The following is a 20,679-nucleotide window of genomic DNA, read 5'->3' on the forward strand; positions in this document are numbered from 1 at the left end:
GCCAGATCTTATTTATTCTTCCCATCACTATGTTTTAATATGACTCCTGGTTAGGGATAGAAACATGTTGGCAGGAGAAATTTATGACTTGCAAAGTGCCTCTTGAGAACCAAGGGAAATATTAAGGCAGGAAAACAAAAATTAGGCATCAAATTAATTGGGGAAATTAAAAGGATAATTAGGACTCTTGACACACAAGCCGTCAATTGCATAAGGACTGCAGAGCATACTTTCATAGAAGCAGAAAATTTATAAAGGCATAAAATGGCTGAGCAGAGTAGTTAAAGCTGTATAGCAACAGAATTCTCCAAGATTGGTGCAAGTCTCTCCTGGTTGCCCTATGGAAGAATGGAAGCATCCACGCATGTGGGCAGTTTTGAAGGATAAAGCTATTGTCACATGGACTGTAGATACAGGAAAGTATCCTGGATGCTAGGATTAGGAGAATGGAGACCAAGATCCACTTGGCTTTAGGAAAAGATGAGGAACTGCAGATGCCATGTTTGTAATTCAGCAAGCAATAGAGAAGTGCCTAGAGCACCAACAGGATGACTTTTGGGCTTATAGATCTAGAAAAGGCATGCGATAAAGGGGACACAAGGAGGCTAGCAGCAGTGCAAAATAAGGTGTGTCTGAGGATTTCATAACTATGGTGAATGCTCTATACAGAGCACCTAAAATAGTGATCCAAACATGTTGTGGAGTGACAGACTCTTGGATTGAAAGTCAGGCTGTGCCAGGGGTTGACTCTGTCCACTGCTGTTTGTCACTGATGGACTGTGTCAGCAGGAAGATCCCAATGGGAAAAGGTGAGAAGCTCCTATATGCAGGTGACCTAGCAATAAGGGCATCCTCAAACAAAGATCTAGAGCAGTGGTTCTCAACCAGGGATCCGGGGCCACCTGGGGGGCTGCGAGCAGGTTTCAGGGGGTCCGCCAAGCAGGACCAGGGTTAGACTTGTTGGGACCAAAGGCAGAAATCCCAGTGACCCAAGCCTTGCCACATGGTGCTGAAGCCAAAGCCTGAGCAATTTAGTTTCGCAGGGTCCCCTATGGCATGGAGCCCTGGGCAACCGCCCTGCTTGTGACCCCCTAACACTGGCCCTGGCTCTTATATGCAGAAAAACAGTTGTGATCCGTGGAGTTTTTATTGCATATTGGGGGGGCCTCAAAGAAAAAGGTTGAGAACCCCTGACCTAGAGGAAATAGTAAACCAATGGTATGACCTGCTAAGCTGGCATGGGATGAATGAGCATGACTAAGACTGAGGTCATATGGGTCAGCAGAGGTGCCACGAGGAAACTGGACATAAAGATGAATGGACTCAGACTGATGAGTTCAAATACCTTGGCAGCTGGTTCACGGAGGACTGTGAGCTTGAACGCGAGATGCATTGCCGGCTGGGGAGCGTTGGAAGAGTGTGGAATGACGTCTTGGGGTTATGCATGACAAGCATATGCCACTGAGACTAAAAGCCCAACTATACGGAACAATGGTGCACCCCGCAATGCTGTATTGTACAGACGATGGGTGGTGGAGAGACGGCAGTTTCAACACCTACATGTGTTTGAGATGAGACGTCTTTGTGCCATACAAGGAGGTAAGAGACAGATTTCAAATGAAGGCATTAGGATGGAAGTCAGCCCATGATGTGAATGACAAAATCAGGGAAGCATGACTGCGGGTTTGGACAGATCCAGGGGATGAATGAAGAGGATCCAGTGAAGACAGCATGGCAGGAGAAAGCCAAGGAGGCGATGGATGGATTGTATCAAAGATGGTAAGCAGGTGGCTCTTCCCCCTCAGACAGACAAAGATCATAGAATCATAGGACTGGAAGGGACTTTGAAAGGTCTCTAGTCCAGTCTCCTGCACTCCTGGCAGGACTAAGTATTATCTAGACCATCCCTGACAGGTGTTTGTCCAACCTGCTCTTAAAAATCTCCAATGATGGAGATTCCACAACCTCCCTGGGCAATTTATTCCAGTGCTTAACCACCCTGACAGTTAGGAAGTTTTTCCTAATGTCCAACCTGAACCTCTCTTGCTGCAGTTTAAGCCCATTGCTTCTTGTCCTATCCTCAGACGTTAAGGAGAGCAATTTTTCTCCCTCCTCCTTCCAACAATCTTTTATGTACTTGAAAACTGTTATCATGTCCCTTCTCAGTCTTTTCTCCAGACTCAACAAACCCAATTTTTTCAACCTTCCCTCATAGATCATGTTTTCTAGGCCTTTAATCATTTTTGTTGCTCTTCTTTGGACTTTCTCCAATTTGTTCACATCTTTCCTGTAATGTGGCACCCAGAACTGGACACAATACTCCAGTTGAGGCCTTTTAAGTGCGGAGTAGAGCAGAAGAATTACTCCTGCTAATACAGCCCAGAATGATGATTGCTTTTTTCGCAACAGTGTTACACCATTGTCTCGAATTTAGCTTGTGATCCACGATGACCCCCACATCCCTCAGAGGATGTTTGCATGATGACCTGACCCCAGTTGATGGGTTGGGCAGGGGAGAAGAAGAAAACAGAAAATTCATAAGACTAAAGGACGTGAGGGGACAATTAATGAGTTCTTCTTAGAAGATTCTGACTTCACATTATAATTTAATGTTGCTATTTGCTTCTTTGTTTAATGTTCTTTCTCACCATCTTCACTTTCTTCAGATTTTTTTTTTCTGTCTAGTATGAGATGTACAAAAATAACCACCAGGCTAAGGCCCTGATTCTGAAATTAATGTTGATCTGATAGTGGGAGAAGAGGCTAGACTCTTAGATCTAGGAGGTGATGGGAACTGAGAATCGTATTACCTCCCTAACAAGGAAAACTTTAGGTACATCAGTTTTGCTTTTAAGTAACTTTAAAATAAATAGAATAAAGCTCCAGTATTCACCCACCAAATTATGTTAGAAAGAGACATATGAGCAGGGCAAGGAGATAAAGGAGTATTTTGAATGTGGCAGTGGATTTTTCCTTCTTTTAAAACAAAACAAAAAACCCTTGTGCTTTCAGTGGAGCAGCATAGAAAATGAACAGACTCTTATCTGGCTAAAACATCATTTGATGCTGTTGCAGAATCAATTGATGTCAGTGGAGCTCTGTGGACGATGTTTAACTATTGCCACTAAAAACCTGCAGGTGAAGCACATAAATATTTTTGTAGGATCTTTTAAATTAAGCTGAAGAAACAACATTCCAATCTCAGCTGGAAGATGCTAACCTATTGTCAGAACTTGCGAGCACCTTTGGCCAAAGCTGGGGGTTAGCACCAAAGAGCTGGTGTAAGCGAGTTCTCAGGATTGCCTCTTTTTCAATTTGATTTGAATTATTAAAAGAACTGTTAAGGGTTGTAAGGAATCCTAGACGTCCCTTCCTAAATAATTGCCCCTTTCTCCCAACTTGAAGATTCCCATGTACCACTGGTTTTGTGTGTGATAGGCAACTAAGAACTGCCACATCTGGCGGGCAGTGATAAAATTGTGTGATGATAAAATGTTGTGCAGTACAACTGATGTTTTCTAACTGCTCTTTCCAGAGATGTGAAAAGTCATGTCAAGCAAACCAAACAAGTTGGCCTTTAGACGGCTTTTACTGTTTGTCCAGCCTAGGTATTTTCTTTCTTTTTTGTTTCTCCCCATTCCGATAACCTTTATTCAGTCTTCCCCTTCCTTGAATCTTGCTGCTTGTACTGTAGGAAACATCTTTAAATGGAAAGGCCTGTAGACCTGAATGGGGAATAACCACACCCAATAAAACTTCAATTCGACTTTTGAATTTTATGGCAGGAATACCATCTTTTATTAAATTGGAGCTTTAAAATTGTCTATAAGGTATATAATTTTCCATTAAATTATATTGGGGTTTTTTAGAGGAACATTGATTGAACCTCATTGGCTTTATCTCTGTTATATATTTTTATAAAGATGGTTTTAAAGGATTTCCTATTTCCACACAAGGAGTGCAGTGTCCACATTTTGGTTAAATCATTGGACTATTCACAGTTTTTAAAGGTGAAGAGTGATGAAGAGGGACATAAATAGTATGTGTGGCACTTCCATATAACAAATGTTTGAATGTTAGGGCAAGATAGCCCTCCAAGGAGGAGAGTTAGAGGTGACTGGATGGAGATATTCATCATCTTTTGAAGGGCTCAGTGAAACCTGATCAGTGCCTCCTTTCTGTCCTCTCCCTGGATATCCGAGCAGGGGGTTCATGCAGTACAATTAAAGAGAAGTATCTGGAGATGAAGTCCAAGGCGATGCTGTCTTATGCAGCATTCAGTCACTGTGCAGGGTTTGCTCTTGCAGGAAGGCATTGGACACAGTGCCTGGGTTTTTAAGGAGGGCTGGATGACTTCCTGACAGCTAACTGCATTTGCATGGGAGATGGGGCTAATCAAATCTCAAGCTGCAGACTCCAAGCTGATAGCACACAGGGGTCAGGGAATGATTCATTGTCTCGGTGCAGCATTGCACCATGGGCCAGGTGCATCATAGGTTTGTGCCCCCAATATTTCTGATGCATTGGGTGTAGGAGAATGGTGTGGGCAGCGTACAGGACTGGGTGGGCCAGTAGCCTCCTCCAGGACAGCAGCTTGTTCATGAGTATTTTAAGTGCTTCCCCACTTCTCCAGCCCTCTTCCCCGCCCCCCGTATTACCACATCTCTCATTGTGACTGCACAGGTGGAGGGAGCCTTCCCTTAAGGCTGCACACTTGTGAGGATCTGAGTGCTTTGCATAGCAGGGGCAGCGTATTCTGTTTTACCAGTGGAGAAACTGAGGCCCAGAGTAGCTTTCCCAGGGCACAAGGTGAGCCTGTTGCAGAGCCAAGAGCAGATCCCAGGAGTCTCAACTACCAATCTTGTGCTCTAATCACTAGGGCGCATGTTCTCTCCTTTAGAACACCTGTCCAGGCACTGAAGCATAGCGCCTGCTGGCATTCTTCCCACCCCAGTCCCCTGCGCGATCCCCTAGGAGCAGATCCAGTGGGACCTCCCTGCTACTGGTACTCATGCAGATTAAAACAGTCCTTGGCCACATGTTACTTTTTGGGGCGTAGGGGTGAGAGGAATCTCCCATGACTGCACTAGCTCTGGAAGCAATGGTGAGAGCATTACTGGGTGTAGGGCTCAGGCAACCATCAGTGTGTGGACCAGACTTGTTCTAAATTGGCTTGGCTGATAGTGATCAAAATGCCTGTGCTAGGTCTACACTAGTTGTAGTGCAATGGGGAGAGATTTCCCAATGAAGCTTAAATCTCCTATAGCAGCTCACCCAGTGTTTGCATCCATGGTAACCTCAGGAGTGTTGCTATTTTTTTTTTAAATTGTTCTTACAAATATAAATCAGACTCACCTGGAAACAGTCCTTAACCTTCAGAACCTCTACTGTGGAAGGCTGCGTTTTGGTTTTCAATGGCCCTGGGGGTTCCCAGTTCCATAGTTAGGCTCCCAAACCGCCTCGTGTTGGTGAGGGGGAATTACGTGTGAAAGGGTTTTCCCCGAAGCGGGAGCCATTGGAGCGAATAAAAGATTGTATTTCAAAATAAGAAAAGCTCAGTATCCTGGTGTGTTTGGGCAACTTGCCCAAACTCTCTGCTTTCAAAAAGCATCCAAACGGAGATGGTGCGTGTGAGGTGATGCCGCATGCATATGGTGGGGAAATTCCTTTGTGTTGGTTTACACTGAAAAACAAATATTCTGAGCCAGAAATAAGGTGTGTGTGTGGGGGGGTGAGGCTGGGTTCCATTTGCTATAAATAAATCTGGCAAAACTCAAAGGATTAGATACCTGGTAAAATGAGGTGCTGTCATGCAGAACTCTGGCAATACGTCTGATATGCACCTTGTCTTTGAATGGGAGGGGGCTGACTATGGTATTGCGATGGACAGGCAGAAGTAGCATGCTTGGAACAGGATCTAACTGCGGCTCTTGACAGTTGGCTAGGGTCACAATCAGCCAATAGCTATCCAACACGAATGGGTTTTCCTGCACTCCTGTGTTTGCTGGCTATGCCAACCAAACAACAAGGACCCAGAGGAATAAAAGGCATTGTCCCGACACACTTAATGAGCAGGTACATTTCATGCAGCAGCACGGTCTTCTCTTCCTTCATGGTGGCACCTCTCACGAATAGTTGACGTCAATTTATTTCTTGCAAGATGTTGCAAAGCATGTTGAAGTTGCCTGGCTTCTGACGGTCCTGCTGCATCAGGTCATGGCGCGTTGGGTCATTGAGGAACAATCTTGCATTGCTTTCAGATGAGCCTGTGGAGGAGCTTCCTTCCACCCCTCTGGTTAGAGTAGGGGCAGAGAGACAGGGCTAGCCATGCCATGAATCATAGGCTACGAACACCATGGAGAAACCCATATTGTGTATTACTGACTGTTTTCATGGTGTCTTACCAGCACAGAAGCACGTGTTGGGCCCCGTATAAGCTAATGAATTCTTGTACTGGCACGTTAACTTGTTCTAGAGCATCATGCAAGTACCACAGTCCCAGCTCTTGAGAACTGGTAGAGGTGGATGAGTCAGTTCAACCCCTTACCTCTACCCCCCTGAATTGTGTAGCTGGATGTAGCCCATTGGTCCGAAAAAAAAATGCTAATGGCTACTTGTCTACTCTTTGCTTCAAAATAATCTCCCAGGGACAGCATTTCCAGCACTCCCTGCAGCTTGGTCTGTTGTCCAATTGCCCTCGTGGTTACCAGTAAAGTGTCTTTTCTTTTGTGGAGTTTAAATGTTTCCTGCTATCTGAAGACCTTTATGGGTTTTTTTCTCTGACTGCTAAGGATAATTGTTCTAATTCACTTACTCTAGATGAGACGTGGTTGCTATACAGAAGCAGAGTCTGTTTTGAGAACAGAGGAAAAAACATGCTGGGATCTGGAGGAAGAAGATCAATGATATACAGCTGTCTTATCCAAATTAGCACTAGCTGGGTCGCTAATGTTGGGCATTTGGCTTAGAATATGCAAAAGCTCCTGTGGGTCCAAGTTCTCCCACCACTCTCCCCAGGGCAGGGCAGAACTGCAGATAAATCCAAGACACCCCGGCCCCCCTGTAGCCAACCTCCCATGCTTGGAAGATACACAGTGCATGTTGCATTACTTAGCAGCAATATTGTTACACAATAGTGAACTCCTGTTAGCATCCAACTTCTCCCACAGTACAGTATCGCTTACCATTTACAAGCTTTAATTCAATGAACTGCCTGTCTGTCTACAGCAGACCTATCCAACTGTTGGAGTTGATGGATACACTGTCTTTGAAGTCAGGCTGAGCGGGACCTCTCAGCAAGGGCCTTTCCTCCCTGGTAGCACAACTAGACTTTTACTTTCTAAAATTCATACTCTTGGAACAAATTTTGTCCTGTTTTTCTTGGCAGTACAGACTGTGATTTGCTTGGAAAACTGCTCTACAACTTTCCTGGGGGTTGTTACAGGTTGCATCTTAGGCTGAGAAGCTTTGAAGTGATTTTATTACTTTCCACACTTGCCTTCTTTCCTACCGCCAGAGTAACACACGCTTGCAAATACCCTTGTGTCTTGCTGCTGCTGCTGCACAGTTTAATAGGCAGCGGGTTTAAAACAAATAAAAGGAAGTTCTTCTTCACACAGCGCACAGTCAACTTGTGGAACTCCTTACCTGAGGAGGTTGTGAAGGCTAGGACTATAACAATGGTTAAAAGGGGACTGGATAAATTCATGGTGGCTAAGTCCATAAATGGCTATTAGCCAGGATGGGTAAGAATGGTGTCCCTAGCCTCTGTTCGTCAGAGGATGGAGATGGATGGCAGGAGAGAGATCACTTGATCATTGCCTGTTAGGTTCACTCCCTCTGGGGCACCTGGCATTGGCCACTGTCGGTAGACAGGATACTGGGCTAGATGGACCTTTGGTCTGACCCGGTACGGCCTTTCTTATGTTCTTATGCTGTTGGGGTGTATTGATGGAGACACGTTATTTCTGTGCTAAAACCTTCGTTATAGGGAAGCAGTCAAATTGACTACGGTTTTCTTGCTGCACTGTTGTTAAACTGGCTGTGTGTGTGTGTGTGTGTGTGTGTGTTGAGTGAAACATCTAGTCCTCTTATTGGCAGACTTTTTTTACTTGGAGCTGCTCATCTAACTCATCATGAATTAGGTTGCCGGTGCCGCTTGTATGTGGATAGCTGACACAGCACTGCTGTGAAATGGCTCTTCACTTGTGGTGCTCACTTTCATGCCAAACTGGCCTGGCCTGCTGTTGTCTTGTTGTGAGTAGGTGTCCGTTGCAGCACGTGGTACATCGTGAGAGTGTGGCTGAGCCCCAAGCCTGCAGTTGTGCTGAAGATGCCGTCAATCACCAGGGGTGGTTTATAGTACTGTACTCTGAGCTGCTGTCCTGGGCAAACTGGGTGCTGCTCCCAGCTCTCCAGAGTCAGGGACTCCTTCTCCCCAGTTAGGTACATTCTCCTGAAATTCTGTCATGACTATAAGATGCGGCAGCAGTTTAAAGAGCTACAGCTCGGGTGGCACAATTAGCACTGCGTATGCATGGATCTTGGAGTGCAGCTGGTTAAATTCAAGGGATTGACAAGTTCAAACTCTGTCTATTCTTTAGTTTGGCCACCTGATCTAGACTCCTCCTGGCCTCCTCTACAACACAGGCTTCCCATTTAAAAATCTCAGATGAAATGATGCTGGACTCCAGGGTCAATCTGATTTCCTCACTGCTCGGAAAGCATCTTCCCTCCCTTCCGTCACACCCACTTGGACAGTATTGCACAGGTGCAAAGGGATGGCTTTTATCTTCCTGTGAAGCATCCATATGAGCCATGGCCGGATGGAGGATACCCATTCTGAGGGTCTGGTGTTCAAGCTAGTATGGCAAATGGTACGTTTCCCAAACAAGATTTCTTAAAACCTGAAGAGGGTGTGTGTGTGTGTGTGCGTGTGTGCGTGTGTGTGTTCTCCCCTGAATGACTGTATTAGAGATAACATATGTTCACTGAATGGGAATTTCAGGCCAGCAAACATTCCTGCATTAAGCAATGGCAAATGATAAAGGAATGTCTGTTAATGTTTGTTTTGATTCTACAAACTACTCACGATCTGTGCAACTTATCTGTGGGGTTTGATGACTTTATTATCTATATCAGATCTACAAATTAACTGTCTAATTAGAGACCTGGGAAGGCTGTTGCTTGTACTGTAATTTCTAAACTGCTGAAGATACAATCTTACAACTCCTAAGTGTAATGAAATTAATACACTGGCACAAAAGAGTGCCTCCCAGAGGTACCAGTGTGTATATAAAGATGTTTAGTTGCCTGATTGGGCTTTGCGCATGACGAACATTTGTGTAGAAAATCAGACCTTGGATTTTGCTCAGCAGAGTGGAAATTGAGTAATTCCTTTGCAGTGTGAAGCACTGGATTAGTCACCAGAAGAGAGATCTGATGATCATCTTCTTTCTTCTGTGTTTGGTGGTGCAGCTTTGTAAGAATTATGGCACAATCCTGCAAACACATTAACACCTGCATAACTTTCATCATGTGAGTAATCCCATTCATTACTCAGCGGCAAGAGCTGACTGTTCATGTAACTAGTCCCATTTAAAAATTAGGCATGTGCTTTAATGTTTGCAGGTTTGGGGCCGAAGGGCTTTATCCGAAGCCCAATGAAATCAATGGAAAGCTTCCTATTGACTGACTTTGGATCAGGCCCTAGATGTGCTAGGTGAGGGTTACACGTTCAGGTTTTTTTGCAACCCACCCTCCCCTCCAATTGATTTCCATTACAGCAGTCTGTGTTATGGACACAACAATCTGTGTTCCTATTTAATAGCTTTGTAATGCTGCTCAATACACAGTTACCACAAAGATGATTTCTCTTCTTATTTGCAGTGGGCGGTGGTGGTGGTATCACTGGCTTAATTGAGCTGTGACATGTAATATTTTGAAGGCACCGTAATTATTTTTCTGCTTGGTGGCAGAATGTTGCATTGCTAATGTGCCCTGCAGGATGCCACTGAAAGGCCAGGAGGTGTTAGCTGTGTATGTATATTTAATGACTTCCTTAATTATTAAACTCTGAAATGAAACCTCAACAGAGCATAGGGACAGGCTGTCCTACAAAATTTGGGATGGTTTGAACTTCTGAGCAGACCTAGACTTCCTAGTTTCTCTGGATGTTTCGACACCTCTGCTGCTCATGTAGTGGGATACTTAAAATGAAGGCGTGGTGCTTCCCTTCCTTACTGCACAAGAGAGAGGCACACAGGCCAAGGTTGAGCCTCAGATTTGTGTGTCTTGGTTTCCTTTCTGCTTACGGACTACTGCTCCAGCTGCTCTCACAGTCGCTCCTCTTAAGCGTTGTTCCACCTGCCCTCCATGCTATCTCCATCCTTTACCCTCCTCCCTTTTCCTTTTCCCCTTTAAGCTGATCCTGTTCTGTCTTCCCCCCTCACCTAGCCTTGTCCTACAACAAGTTTGTAACATCCTTCTCCGTTCCAGTATGCTAGGGTATAAGTAACAAAACTTCTTTTAACCTGGCTTCTAACCTTCATTGCATCTTGCTTATTCTGATACTGGTAATGGTGTTCCTCAGATGTATTTTGTCTGGAAACGTATTCCAGTTCAGCACTTTATTGGCATGGGGAGGGTTGGCCTATCCTGGGAAGAACGGCTTAAGGGGATGAACAGCTTTAGACTGAGGTGGCTTTGAAACTTATTTTTATTTGTTCTTTTGAAGAAAGGTGCATAAAGGTGACTTCATAAAAGCTCCTAGGATCAGCTCACCAAATGAACATGTCAGCCTGTTATACAATAACAAAATGCATGGACTTGAAGTCTGTTGAAGGAAGGAAGGAAAGGTTTTGGGTGGAATCTGTCAAAGGGTGGTGGTTGGGATATGTAAATAGATTGATAAGGAAAGCTGCAGTTGCAACACCAAGCAGTTTGCAGGTGAAACAGCAAGTGCTGTGTACCCAGTGGGTGGGGTTTTCAAGAGTGCTCAGTGTTGGCCACATTCTGCTCCCGTCGAAGACAGTTGGGGTTGTAGCAGAGTTAGGGCAAATGAGGAGCACTCCCAAAACTCCCACCTAACTCGTTAATCTATCAGGAGACCTTTAAGCCTCTTACCCACGTGTCTAAAATTGTAAATGATCCCTATAACCGAGCTAGTGAGGAAATGGATGTTAATGTCATAAGCTGGATGAAAAGCTGTGGCAAACCCGCATTAGTGATGGAAATTGGGGTATGCCCCATGTCCAGTAATGAGGCTACCTTTTGTATCCACAAAGGTAAAGGGCATATGGCCAGATGCCATCTGCTCCGGCATTCCGTCAAGACTAAACGTTACTCGGAGCCTAAACTGGCACAGACAGACTAGTCTGTTTCTCTTGCTGAAATCTTTCTGGCTTGTTACAGTCATTTTGCCCAGCCACATTTTAGTGGTTGCGTTCGCAGTCCCAAGAAACGTAGTAGGTGTCTCACAATAGAAGCAAGGCAGGGATGATGATAGTCTTAAAGAGCTTAACATCCAACATCGCACACGACACGAGGAAGGGGCAGGGTCTGCAGTGGGAGGATCACTCACCAGAGGTGAGGGCCACAGCATGGTGGAGCAGCCTCTGTGTCTATGTAAATAAATATCTGACTCATTTCTTGTGTCGCATCAGAGGGTAGAGGTCTGGTGTGTCTGCTCTGGAAGGGGGTTCCAGACACAGAGGACAGCGCTGGGGTGCAGGGAAGCATCAAAGCAACGGAGGGAGATGCTGACAAATGGTTGATCCAGGCCGTTGGCGTTGGAGGGGCCCTCAGTAAGGGATTAGATCATGTAAGCAGGGACAAGGACAAGATGCTTAATCTTGAGGCAGTGAAGAGTCCCGGGGGAGGGATTCAAAGAGCGGGTGCTGTGGTCTGATTGGCAAGATGGTCTTAGTGGATGCACTGGGTGAGGGTTGGGTGGGGAGGGGCTGAGGGGGAAGCTGCAGAAATGGAAAAGGCAAATGAAGATGAAATTCTGGATGAGAATTTCTCTGCTCTGTGGGCAGGATTCAGGGAGTCAGTCTCTTCTGTAGAAGTCAGGGTTATCTGACCATAGAGGAAGCCGGTTCAATGACACGTTGTCAACTGCCTAGTGAAAATCGCGTTGCCATTTAACTTGTTCATATTTATCCTCTTAGAATTTGGGTCACTTTCTGGTTTTCCCTGCTGATCCTTTTTGGTCTGTCCAGCAAACAGCTTTCACTTCATTTCCCTGCTATTTTCAATAGAGTGGGATCAGTGTGGCTGCCTCAGTTTACTTCTGTCTTTCCTGCTCTGGAAAAGGAGTGGTGTTTTCACTTCCTCATGCAGAGCAGCAGGGGGAGCTCAGACCTAACTTTGGGATGAGCCATTGCATGGAATTCCAACAAGAGCTCTTCCTCCAGAGGAGTTGTATTGGCACAGAAAGAGGTGAGAGGCCTGCTCTGGCTGAGTTCTCTGCCTGGTGGGTGCACCTGTGGGTTCCGTTTTCCTGTAAGTTGCTCTTATTTTTAAAGCCATTTTCCTGCTGGCCAGGGATCTCATCACTTCATCCTAGACTCATCCATCTTGGCTTAGTAACAAAGAAAATCCCAAACAAAACAGTGGGAAACAGTTAAAAGTCAAATTCATGGCCAAATTGTGTGACCCCGTGTTGGAAGCAGGGAAGGGAATTAGATTATCTCCTGTTATTTATTTCTTGACGACTCCACCCTAAGACTGGGAAGGTTAACGACTAGTCAGGGAAAGAGGCAGTGAAGGCAAGGGCAACTCCACCCGCCCCAGTCCATGGTCTCTCTTGCTGGGGCTCTCCTGGCTTGTGTGGGTGAGTGCTGTGAGAATGACCAGGTGCGCAAGGTTGATGGTTTGAAGCTGAATGGGGTTGGTTGGTGGGGAGGACAGTTTGGGGCCGGCAGGGTGACTACAGCAATGGGGAGCATGCAGCAAAGAGAACCTCCTATTTGGGTTAGCGAGTTCAGTATCAAAAGATCAAGAAGCTCTAATGCAGGGTGAGACACCATGGAGACTGGAGTCCTCAACCCATAGCCCAAGTTCTTTGCTGTGGTGGCTGCCTGTGGTACTTTCTCCACACCATACTGCCAGGTTGCTTCAACTCAACCAGAAGCGCCGACCTTCTGAAGGAGACTTCAGTCTCAATGGCGTCTCATATAGGGGTGGTAGGTAGGTAGGTGGGCACTCTTCTGCTAGGAACTAGACTTAGACCACTCAGCTATTAGGGAGTTGCAGCTCTCAGCCAGAATTGAGGTGAGGCAGCTTCATAAAGCTGAAAAGTTCCATGACAGACTGTCAAGTCTGCATAATCCAGTCCCCACCTGAATATCCAGCTTCACGTTATTAACAGTTGAGGAGGGCGGAAGTGAAATACACAGTTTAAGCTTTTGTTAGGGAAGTGAACTGAAGCCAGCCCCTTAGTAGAATTGAAGACATTTAACAAACTGGCCACTAATAACTTAAAGCACCAACCTCCAGCTTTATCTTTTCATTGGCTCAGTTCTAATCCAGTCTTTTTAAGCTGCTCCGACTTTTATTGTCCATTGTTGGCAAGCGCTGCTTTTGTTGTCAGCGGTGTATTGCTATCAGCTTATTATAAGAAGTGACATTTAATACCATTCCTGTACATCTCGAATATAGGCTCAGTCCAAACTGCTTGACTCAGATTTATCGTGTGGATTCCCTTGAGCCAGGCAAGGCATGAATTAGATTTGATGTCCCTGAGCACAGTATTGGGCAGAGAGCACTGCTGACTGCCTTCTAGATTTTCAGAGTGAAGCTTGCGTTCAACAGCAGAGTTTTTCCTTTTTCCTTTATATTTGGAGGGTGGTGAGGAAAGTGGTACAGTGAAGGGCCACTCAGGCCTCACTGGTACCAGTCCAAGCAAAAATTAAAGAAGCCACCATAGAATTTACCCTTCATTGTGCCACATCCTGAGGGCGCCTGCACTTGGGTGTGTCTTGGTGGCACATTTTAATTTGTACCCAGGTTCAGGGAGAGTGTTGCTAATAGATTCTTAATTTCTTCCTTCCTGCTTCCCAGATTGTGCTGTCTTTATATACAGATGAGTAACAGAGAGCAGAGGAGAAACTACCAAGGAGGCTCAGTGGTTCAAGAAGACCGATACTTGTAGGGTGTGGAGGAGCCAATCCAAGTTCCTTCGTGAGGAAGAAATTACTGGCAGTAATTGTGCCACTCAGAAAAACCCGTCTACCTTCACTTCTTTCATAATGAAACGTTGGGAAATGGATGAGCACACGGCCCACTACATCTCGCTAAAACGAGAGGACTGTGAAGTTTAGCTGCAGGTTTCACTTGCTCTGTGCTTTGCTCCTACAAAAAAGATGTCCTGTACCCATGTAATCAAGCCTTCATTTTCATATTTGCACACATCAGTGATTCCCATCTCGCTGTCTCATACCTTCCAGGTTGAACTTGTTGAACTTTTTGCACCATGTATTTTCTTTTGCTCTTGAATTTAATTTCAGAGCTGCTTGGGGGAAGGAGTTGTGCTTTAGGAGAAAGGGAGGCTCATGCAGAGGAGTATGGAGTTTTAATGTGATGTAGCCAAAAGAGTCGTGGTCAAAGTTGCCTTTAATCCGGACAAGTTCTTCACTAGCCAGAGCCCGTGCCAAGTTATTAACAGCTGCCGTTCAGTTCTCCTTATGCCCCCAGTTAGAGCTAGAGAGCTCACCGTGGCTATGGAACACCTGGTAGGTAGTGCAGAGCTGGGCGAGGATGGGAGGGAGAGAGGACACAGGAGACTGGGTGCATTTGGCCAAGCAGCATTTCACTGGGCATCTTGTCTTGTTTAAGCTGGGGACGGCTGGTGACTGGTTGTGCTGAGGGGTTTAATGCACAATTTCTGCAACTACTCATTCAAATCCTTCAGCGCTGTGCTCTGTTGTGGGTTGGTTCTTCTGCGAAATGTCAAATAATCCCAGTCTAGAGGGTGCAAACTCAGACACTGTTGTTTAAATTGTGGGCATGCACCAGTCTGCATGGGAAGTGCCTGGGTAAGATATTGCCTTAGGCATGTGACTGTCTCCTGCTTTCTGTAGCCAGGCCCGAGAAGAGCTTGCCACTCACTCCAGGCTTAGTGACTTTGCCTTTAGCTCAAGTGGTAGAAGGCTGTTTCCCTGCTGACAGCTACTGGGGCATGTCCAAGATTCACACCCCTCTGTGCTCAGTCTGCAGTGGCCATGAGTCTGCTATAGCCCCATCTACAAAGCCTGGGCTCTCTAGCTCAATCTCTAACAGCTCCTGGTTGTAGCTCTCCAGATCCTTGGTTCAGTCCCTGGATTGTCAGCCAGGAGGATGATGGCCGTCACATCCACATGTGGTGGTGTGTTAAGCTTGAATGCTCATTCTGCTCAGAATAGAAACAAGGTCATGTGACTTCTTTGACGACTAGGACTTAGCTACACCATTCACATTTCAAATATTCATGATCGCTCTCCACAGTGCCTTTATGAACATGAGAAAATTGCAATCTGGAAGCAGGAGGAGTCTCACTTCACGTTGTCTGCTGGTAGTTATTGACACGGTTCTGTTAGGGACGTGCATTTGTTGATCAGAGAGAAGAGTGGTTGAATTTAAAAACTCCCTTCTCTGTAAATGTAGGGCCCAGCCATACAAGGTGCACCACTAAGCTCCAGTGAAATGCTGAGCACCCACCCCTCTATACGCCATCTGTGCTCTTGTAAAGTGCAATCATTTAAACACGGGGGCTTTTAACAATACAGCCAAATACTTCCAAGCCTGCTATTTTCAGCTCCCTCCTACATCCCCTAATCTTGTTTGCAATACTACATTGAACTCTGGGCTTAATGCCATGTGACATCTTGGTTTCTGTACCTTCACAATTTGCCAGTGTTTGCATCTTAGGTATCTGACTCAGAGTACCCTTAAGTCTTTGGTTTTCTTCAAGAGATGCTGGTGTGAATGTTTTGTAAGATGGGAGTAAATAGCTGTTCTTTTCTGTAAGCCAGTATATAGCTTAGAGCTGTACAGAAACCCTGAGGCTAACACTTTCACCCCGGGTGCCTACAGTTAAATTAGTATTTAGGCATCCAAATCAAAGTGACTTTCAGCAAATTGGCCAGGCCACTTTGATTTCACTGCCTGTATACAGCCCCGATCCAGCAAACCATGTAAGCACATACATAACTCTACGCACAAGTAGCCCCATAGACAGGGGCGGCTCCAGGCCCCAGCACGCCAAGCGCGTGCTTGGGGCAGCATGCCGCGGGGGGCGCTCTGCCGCGGCTTCGGTGGACCTCCCGCAGGCGTGCCTGTGGAGGGTCCGCTGGTCCCGCGGTTCCACCGAAGCCGCGGGACCAGTGGACCCTCCGCAGGCACGCCTGTGGGAGGTCCACTGGAGCCGCGGGACCGGCAAGCGGCAGAGCGCCCCTCGCAGCATGACGCCGTGCTTGGGGCGGCGAAATGTCTAGAGCCGCCCCTGCCCATAGACTTCAAAGGCGTGACTTGCCTGTTTAAAGTTAGGCATGTTCTTAAGTGCTTTGCTGGATCAGGCCATGTAGATGGAATTTTAGGCATCCAGGTTTGAAAACATTGGCCTTAGCATCCTGTGACTTATTTATTTGTGATCTTCCCACAGGGAAGACCTCCACACACAGGCCCTGAATCTGTGGATGGGTTCCTTGTGTAAAATATAAAAGCTATAGAGAAGAGGAGGCGACAGCTGCTTTCATAGTATAGCAAATTACTGAGCCTCTTGGGCTGGAGAAGAGTTTTCCTCCCACAAACTTCTTATTTGCCTACCCCTTTAAGGCTAAATCTCCATTATGCTGTACAGCTCGCTTGTCTATCTGCTGATGCTCTTTCTCTCCTGTAGTATACATTCACCTTGAGAGAGGTGGGAGTCAGAGCATGGCAGGATGATTTATACATGAGGTAACTTCAGAGCATCCAACATCAGTGATGCTAAGTTAAGTGCATGTAGATGTGATCCATGCTTTCCATTAGTTGTTTATGATGCTCATTCAGCTTTTCACGTCAGTGAAGTTGCACTGAAATACGATCTCTGTTGATATCATGCAACAAGCTGTTCTTAAATTCCACCACGGTCTTGTCGAAAAATGACCTGCCTTAGGAGTTGTGGGTGTCTTTTTGCTGAGAAATAACTGACTAATGCTGTTAATTCTGACTGCCGATAGAAAACAACATTTCTGAAAACCTGCTCTGATAGGAGGCTAATTAGGCATGTCTTACAAAGAGATAGAAAATGAAATGTAATGATCCAGCATGTCTCAGTGCACCTGTGGAAAAGCCTCATATCCTGATGTAACTAGTTACAAGCTTTTCATTTACCTTTTGATTGACATTTTCACTGCATTTTCTTTGCAGTTTGCTGCTTCGTTGTACACAAGCGGTGCCATGAATTTGTTACTTTCTCCTGCCCGGGTGCTGATAAAGGTCCTGCTTCTGATGTAAGTAAATTCAGCAGCTGATCTCCTGTTTATGGGTTTGCAATGTGAAGTCATGGGGGGAGACACTCGTGAGCCAGATTGCCAGTAAAAATTTCTACCTCGGCTTGAAATCATGGGGGCAGATCTTGAATGCAAATTGCCGCTCAATAAACATTCTATTTGTCTCTTGTATGCACAACAAAGCTTTTGAGAAGAGATTCCGCTGGCTCTTTTGGCGGATAATGGTTTAGCCAGTGAAAATGTTGCCCTTTCATAGACTCATAGACTCACAGACTTTAAGGTCAGAAGGGACCATTATGATCATCTAGTCTGACCTCCTGCACAACGCAGGCCACAGAATCTCACCCATCCACTTATACAACAAACCCCTAGCCTATGTCTAGATCCTCGAATTTCAGCACTATTAGTCATGTGACCTATTTGTATATTTTTGAGGTTTTATAATAAAGATCTTCAGATAGGTGGTCACTTGTTGCCAGTTGAGACAGGACCACCTCAGTGTCACAGAAGAAGTGCTGAGGCTTGAACAGAGGGTTGGGAACCTGAGCTGTCATCCCATCTGCCTCTGGTACCTTGACTAAGTTACTGCCTCAGTTCCCCATCTGTAAATTTTTCATATTTAATATACCTCCTGCACTGGCTAACCTGTAGTTCCAAGGGTTAATTAACCCTTGCCAAACACTTCTAAGTGCTAAAATAGCTATTCAAATCATGCTATAGAAGACCTCGCAGACTGTTCTGTTGTCCCTAGCGATACTTCTTAAACATCTACCCTAGCTGAAATAGCTGATTGTTTCATCTTTTGTCACACTGATGAACTAACTGTCAGAGGATGAGTTGCAGTTTTTAAAAATCTGTCTTTAGTGGGTGGCTAATCTACAGGGTTTTCTCTGAGCCCTAACAACTCTATTGATCCTGACCCCTCTTCATCACCTTGATTATCATGCCACAATCCAGTCACTATTAAAAGTGCTAGCCCTATCCACTACTCCAATATTTGATGAGAATTCACCTCTGTTACAGTTTAGATTCTCTTGGTCATTAATATACAAAGTCATCCCTGATTATCTTAATGCCATGGGTGTTTACCAGAAAAAAATACATATTTTTCAAGAATCTCCATTACAATATTAGCCCTCAGATTTAATTAAAATTATGCATATGTTTGTCAAACCCTCTCCTGCCCCCAGAAAAAAACGTTTAAATCAATTTCACACCTCCCCTTTGCTTTGCGTGGTCAGCCTTGCACCAATCACTGTAACTTTCCCAGGAAGGACTGACATGAAGTTGACAAGGCAACAGTATCCAGTATAATTGCTTACTGAAAAATAATAGAACAATTATAGTGTGAAAATTTGCCACTTTTAAAGCCATTTCCTGACAAACCATAGTGGTGGTTTAATGAATGATTTACATTTTTCGTGGTGAATCCTGATGTCTACGAGCAGGGGCGGCTCTGCATATTCCGCCACCCCAAGCAGTCATGCGCGGGAGGCGCCCCGGAGCCCCGGGAGCAGCGGACCTCCCGCGGGCTTGACTGGTGAGGGTCCGCTAGTCGCGCGGCTCGGCTGGACCTCCCGCAGCTGCGGGCGGTTCGCTGGTCCGGTGGTTGTGGTTGAGCTGCCGCAGGCATGCCTGCGGGAGGTCCAGCCGACCCGCGCGACCAGCGAACCGTCCGCAGTCATGCCTGCGGCAGATCCGGTGGTTCCGGGGCTCCGGTGGACCTCCCGCAGGCGTGACTGCGGCAGGTCCGCCGGCCCAATCTGCCGCCCCTGTCGCGCTGGGGTCTGGAGCCGGCCCTGTCTACGAGGAAGACAGGCAGTGTGAGGCACAGCCAGGCATGGAGCAGTCGTGTAAGATTCCCTGCAATCATTTTTGCCAGTGCACTTCAGGCCTGTCTGGAAGGTCTAACTTTTTTACCATGGAAACTGATTAATTTCAGCAACTGCTACAAGAAAGGAGATTGAATTGGAGACACTACAGTGCACCAGAATGCTAGTTAAAAATAGAAACAGTGGGAGCAGGAGGCTAAAGTTTAACCAAATGTGGTGGCTAAATATACATTCTGTTGCCACTAGAATCTGAAGTGGGGAATAACTAGATTGCATGCTGAGATTTATAAAGGGCACCTTTCTGCATCATGTCATGGGACTCTGGCCCTTCCCGTGACGGGCTCTGTCGCTGACTCTAACAGAGGCATGCGCACACATCCCAGAGCGCCGTGGCCCCTTTACAAATGGAGCTGTAATGGCAGGTCACATGCTGGCTCCTAGAGCTCACGGTGAGCTCTCTAGCTCAGGGTTCCCCTGAGAGGGGGAGACCCAGACTGTGGGGGTACTGCCAGGGGGCAGCACCCAGTGAAAGGGGCACTGGGGCCTGGGAGGGACACGGGGGCTGCATGAGCTAATTCCCTGAGAGACCAGCAGGAGGCGCCTCAGGGGTGAGTCCCGCACGTTTACATGCTAACTTCTCGGCGCTGTCAGTAGCACACTTCAGGGTATTGGGTACCACAGAAGTGTACTTGACCCCGGTCCTTCAGCTTCAAAGAAGGCCCTTGATGCAGTATGTTCGGTTTTAATGACTTGGTTGGTGAATAAGAAGGACGGCGCTGGAGAAGCGAATGCAGCTTTCACATGTTCAGCAGATCCGGTGTCCTGCCAAAGGGCTGAAGGCTACAAAGGGTCTGATTAGGCTGTTCCTGTATCTGGCCCTGGGTTAGCTGGTGTCAGTCCCTGCCAGTCATATGCCCCCACTGAATAGTACAGGCCCCATGGCTGTAAGGGCTAAAGGAGGAGCCTGGCAGAACTGATGTTTTGGGGCCTCCACACACTGGAGGATTAAGTGTAAATACATTAAAACATGTAACTTTAAAAAACAACTGTTGACATAGCAGTGTTGCTTCGAGTGTTGCTTCCTATAGCATGCAGCTGTGTGGGGTCTGCTTTATCCGTGGGCCAGCAGGTAACTCAGCCACTCTCCTGGTCCCTTTTTCCCCCTGTGTTTAGCAGATGCTGTTCCACGTACAGTGCACTGGTGCTTGGAAGTACGTGGCTAAATGCTCTGATTGTTTGTACACCGAGTGCAATACTCGTATTAGAATGCTGGTAACACCCCGCTGGCAAAGCACTCCAGTGTGCATGTGGCTATACGGGCAAAGCTACACTCTGCACTGGGTTAGTAAAACCTTCCCTAGGAGTGAAACAAA

At 46.2% G+C, this 20,679-nt stretch overlaps 1 protein-coding gene across 3 annotated transcripts in view; it reads left to right on the top strand.

Annotated features, from left to right (window-relative positions):
* PRKCB (protein kinase C beta) overlaps positions 1-20,679 on the top strand; it is a 244,127-nt gene that overhangs the window by 76,603 nt on the left and 146,845 nt on the right. For 2 of the 3 annotated variants that reach the window (XM_039490076.1, XM_039490075.1), the window contains exon 3: positions 17,392-17,474. The exons of the other annotated variant lie outside the window; for it this stretch is intronic. In XM_039490076.1, coding sequence (XP_039346010.1) covers positions 17,392-17,474 — 83 coding nt within the window. The remainder of the gene's footprint in view (positions 1-17,391; positions 17,475-20,679) is intronic. 3 annotated transcript variants of the gene reach the window in all.

This window comes from Mauremys reevesii, linkage group 10, assembly GCF_016161935.1.
Source record: "Mauremys reevesii isolate NIE-2019 linkage group 10, ASM1616193v1, whole genome shotgun sequence".
NCBI lineage: Eukaryota > Metazoa > Chordata > Testudines > Geoemydidae > Mauremys > Mauremys reevesii.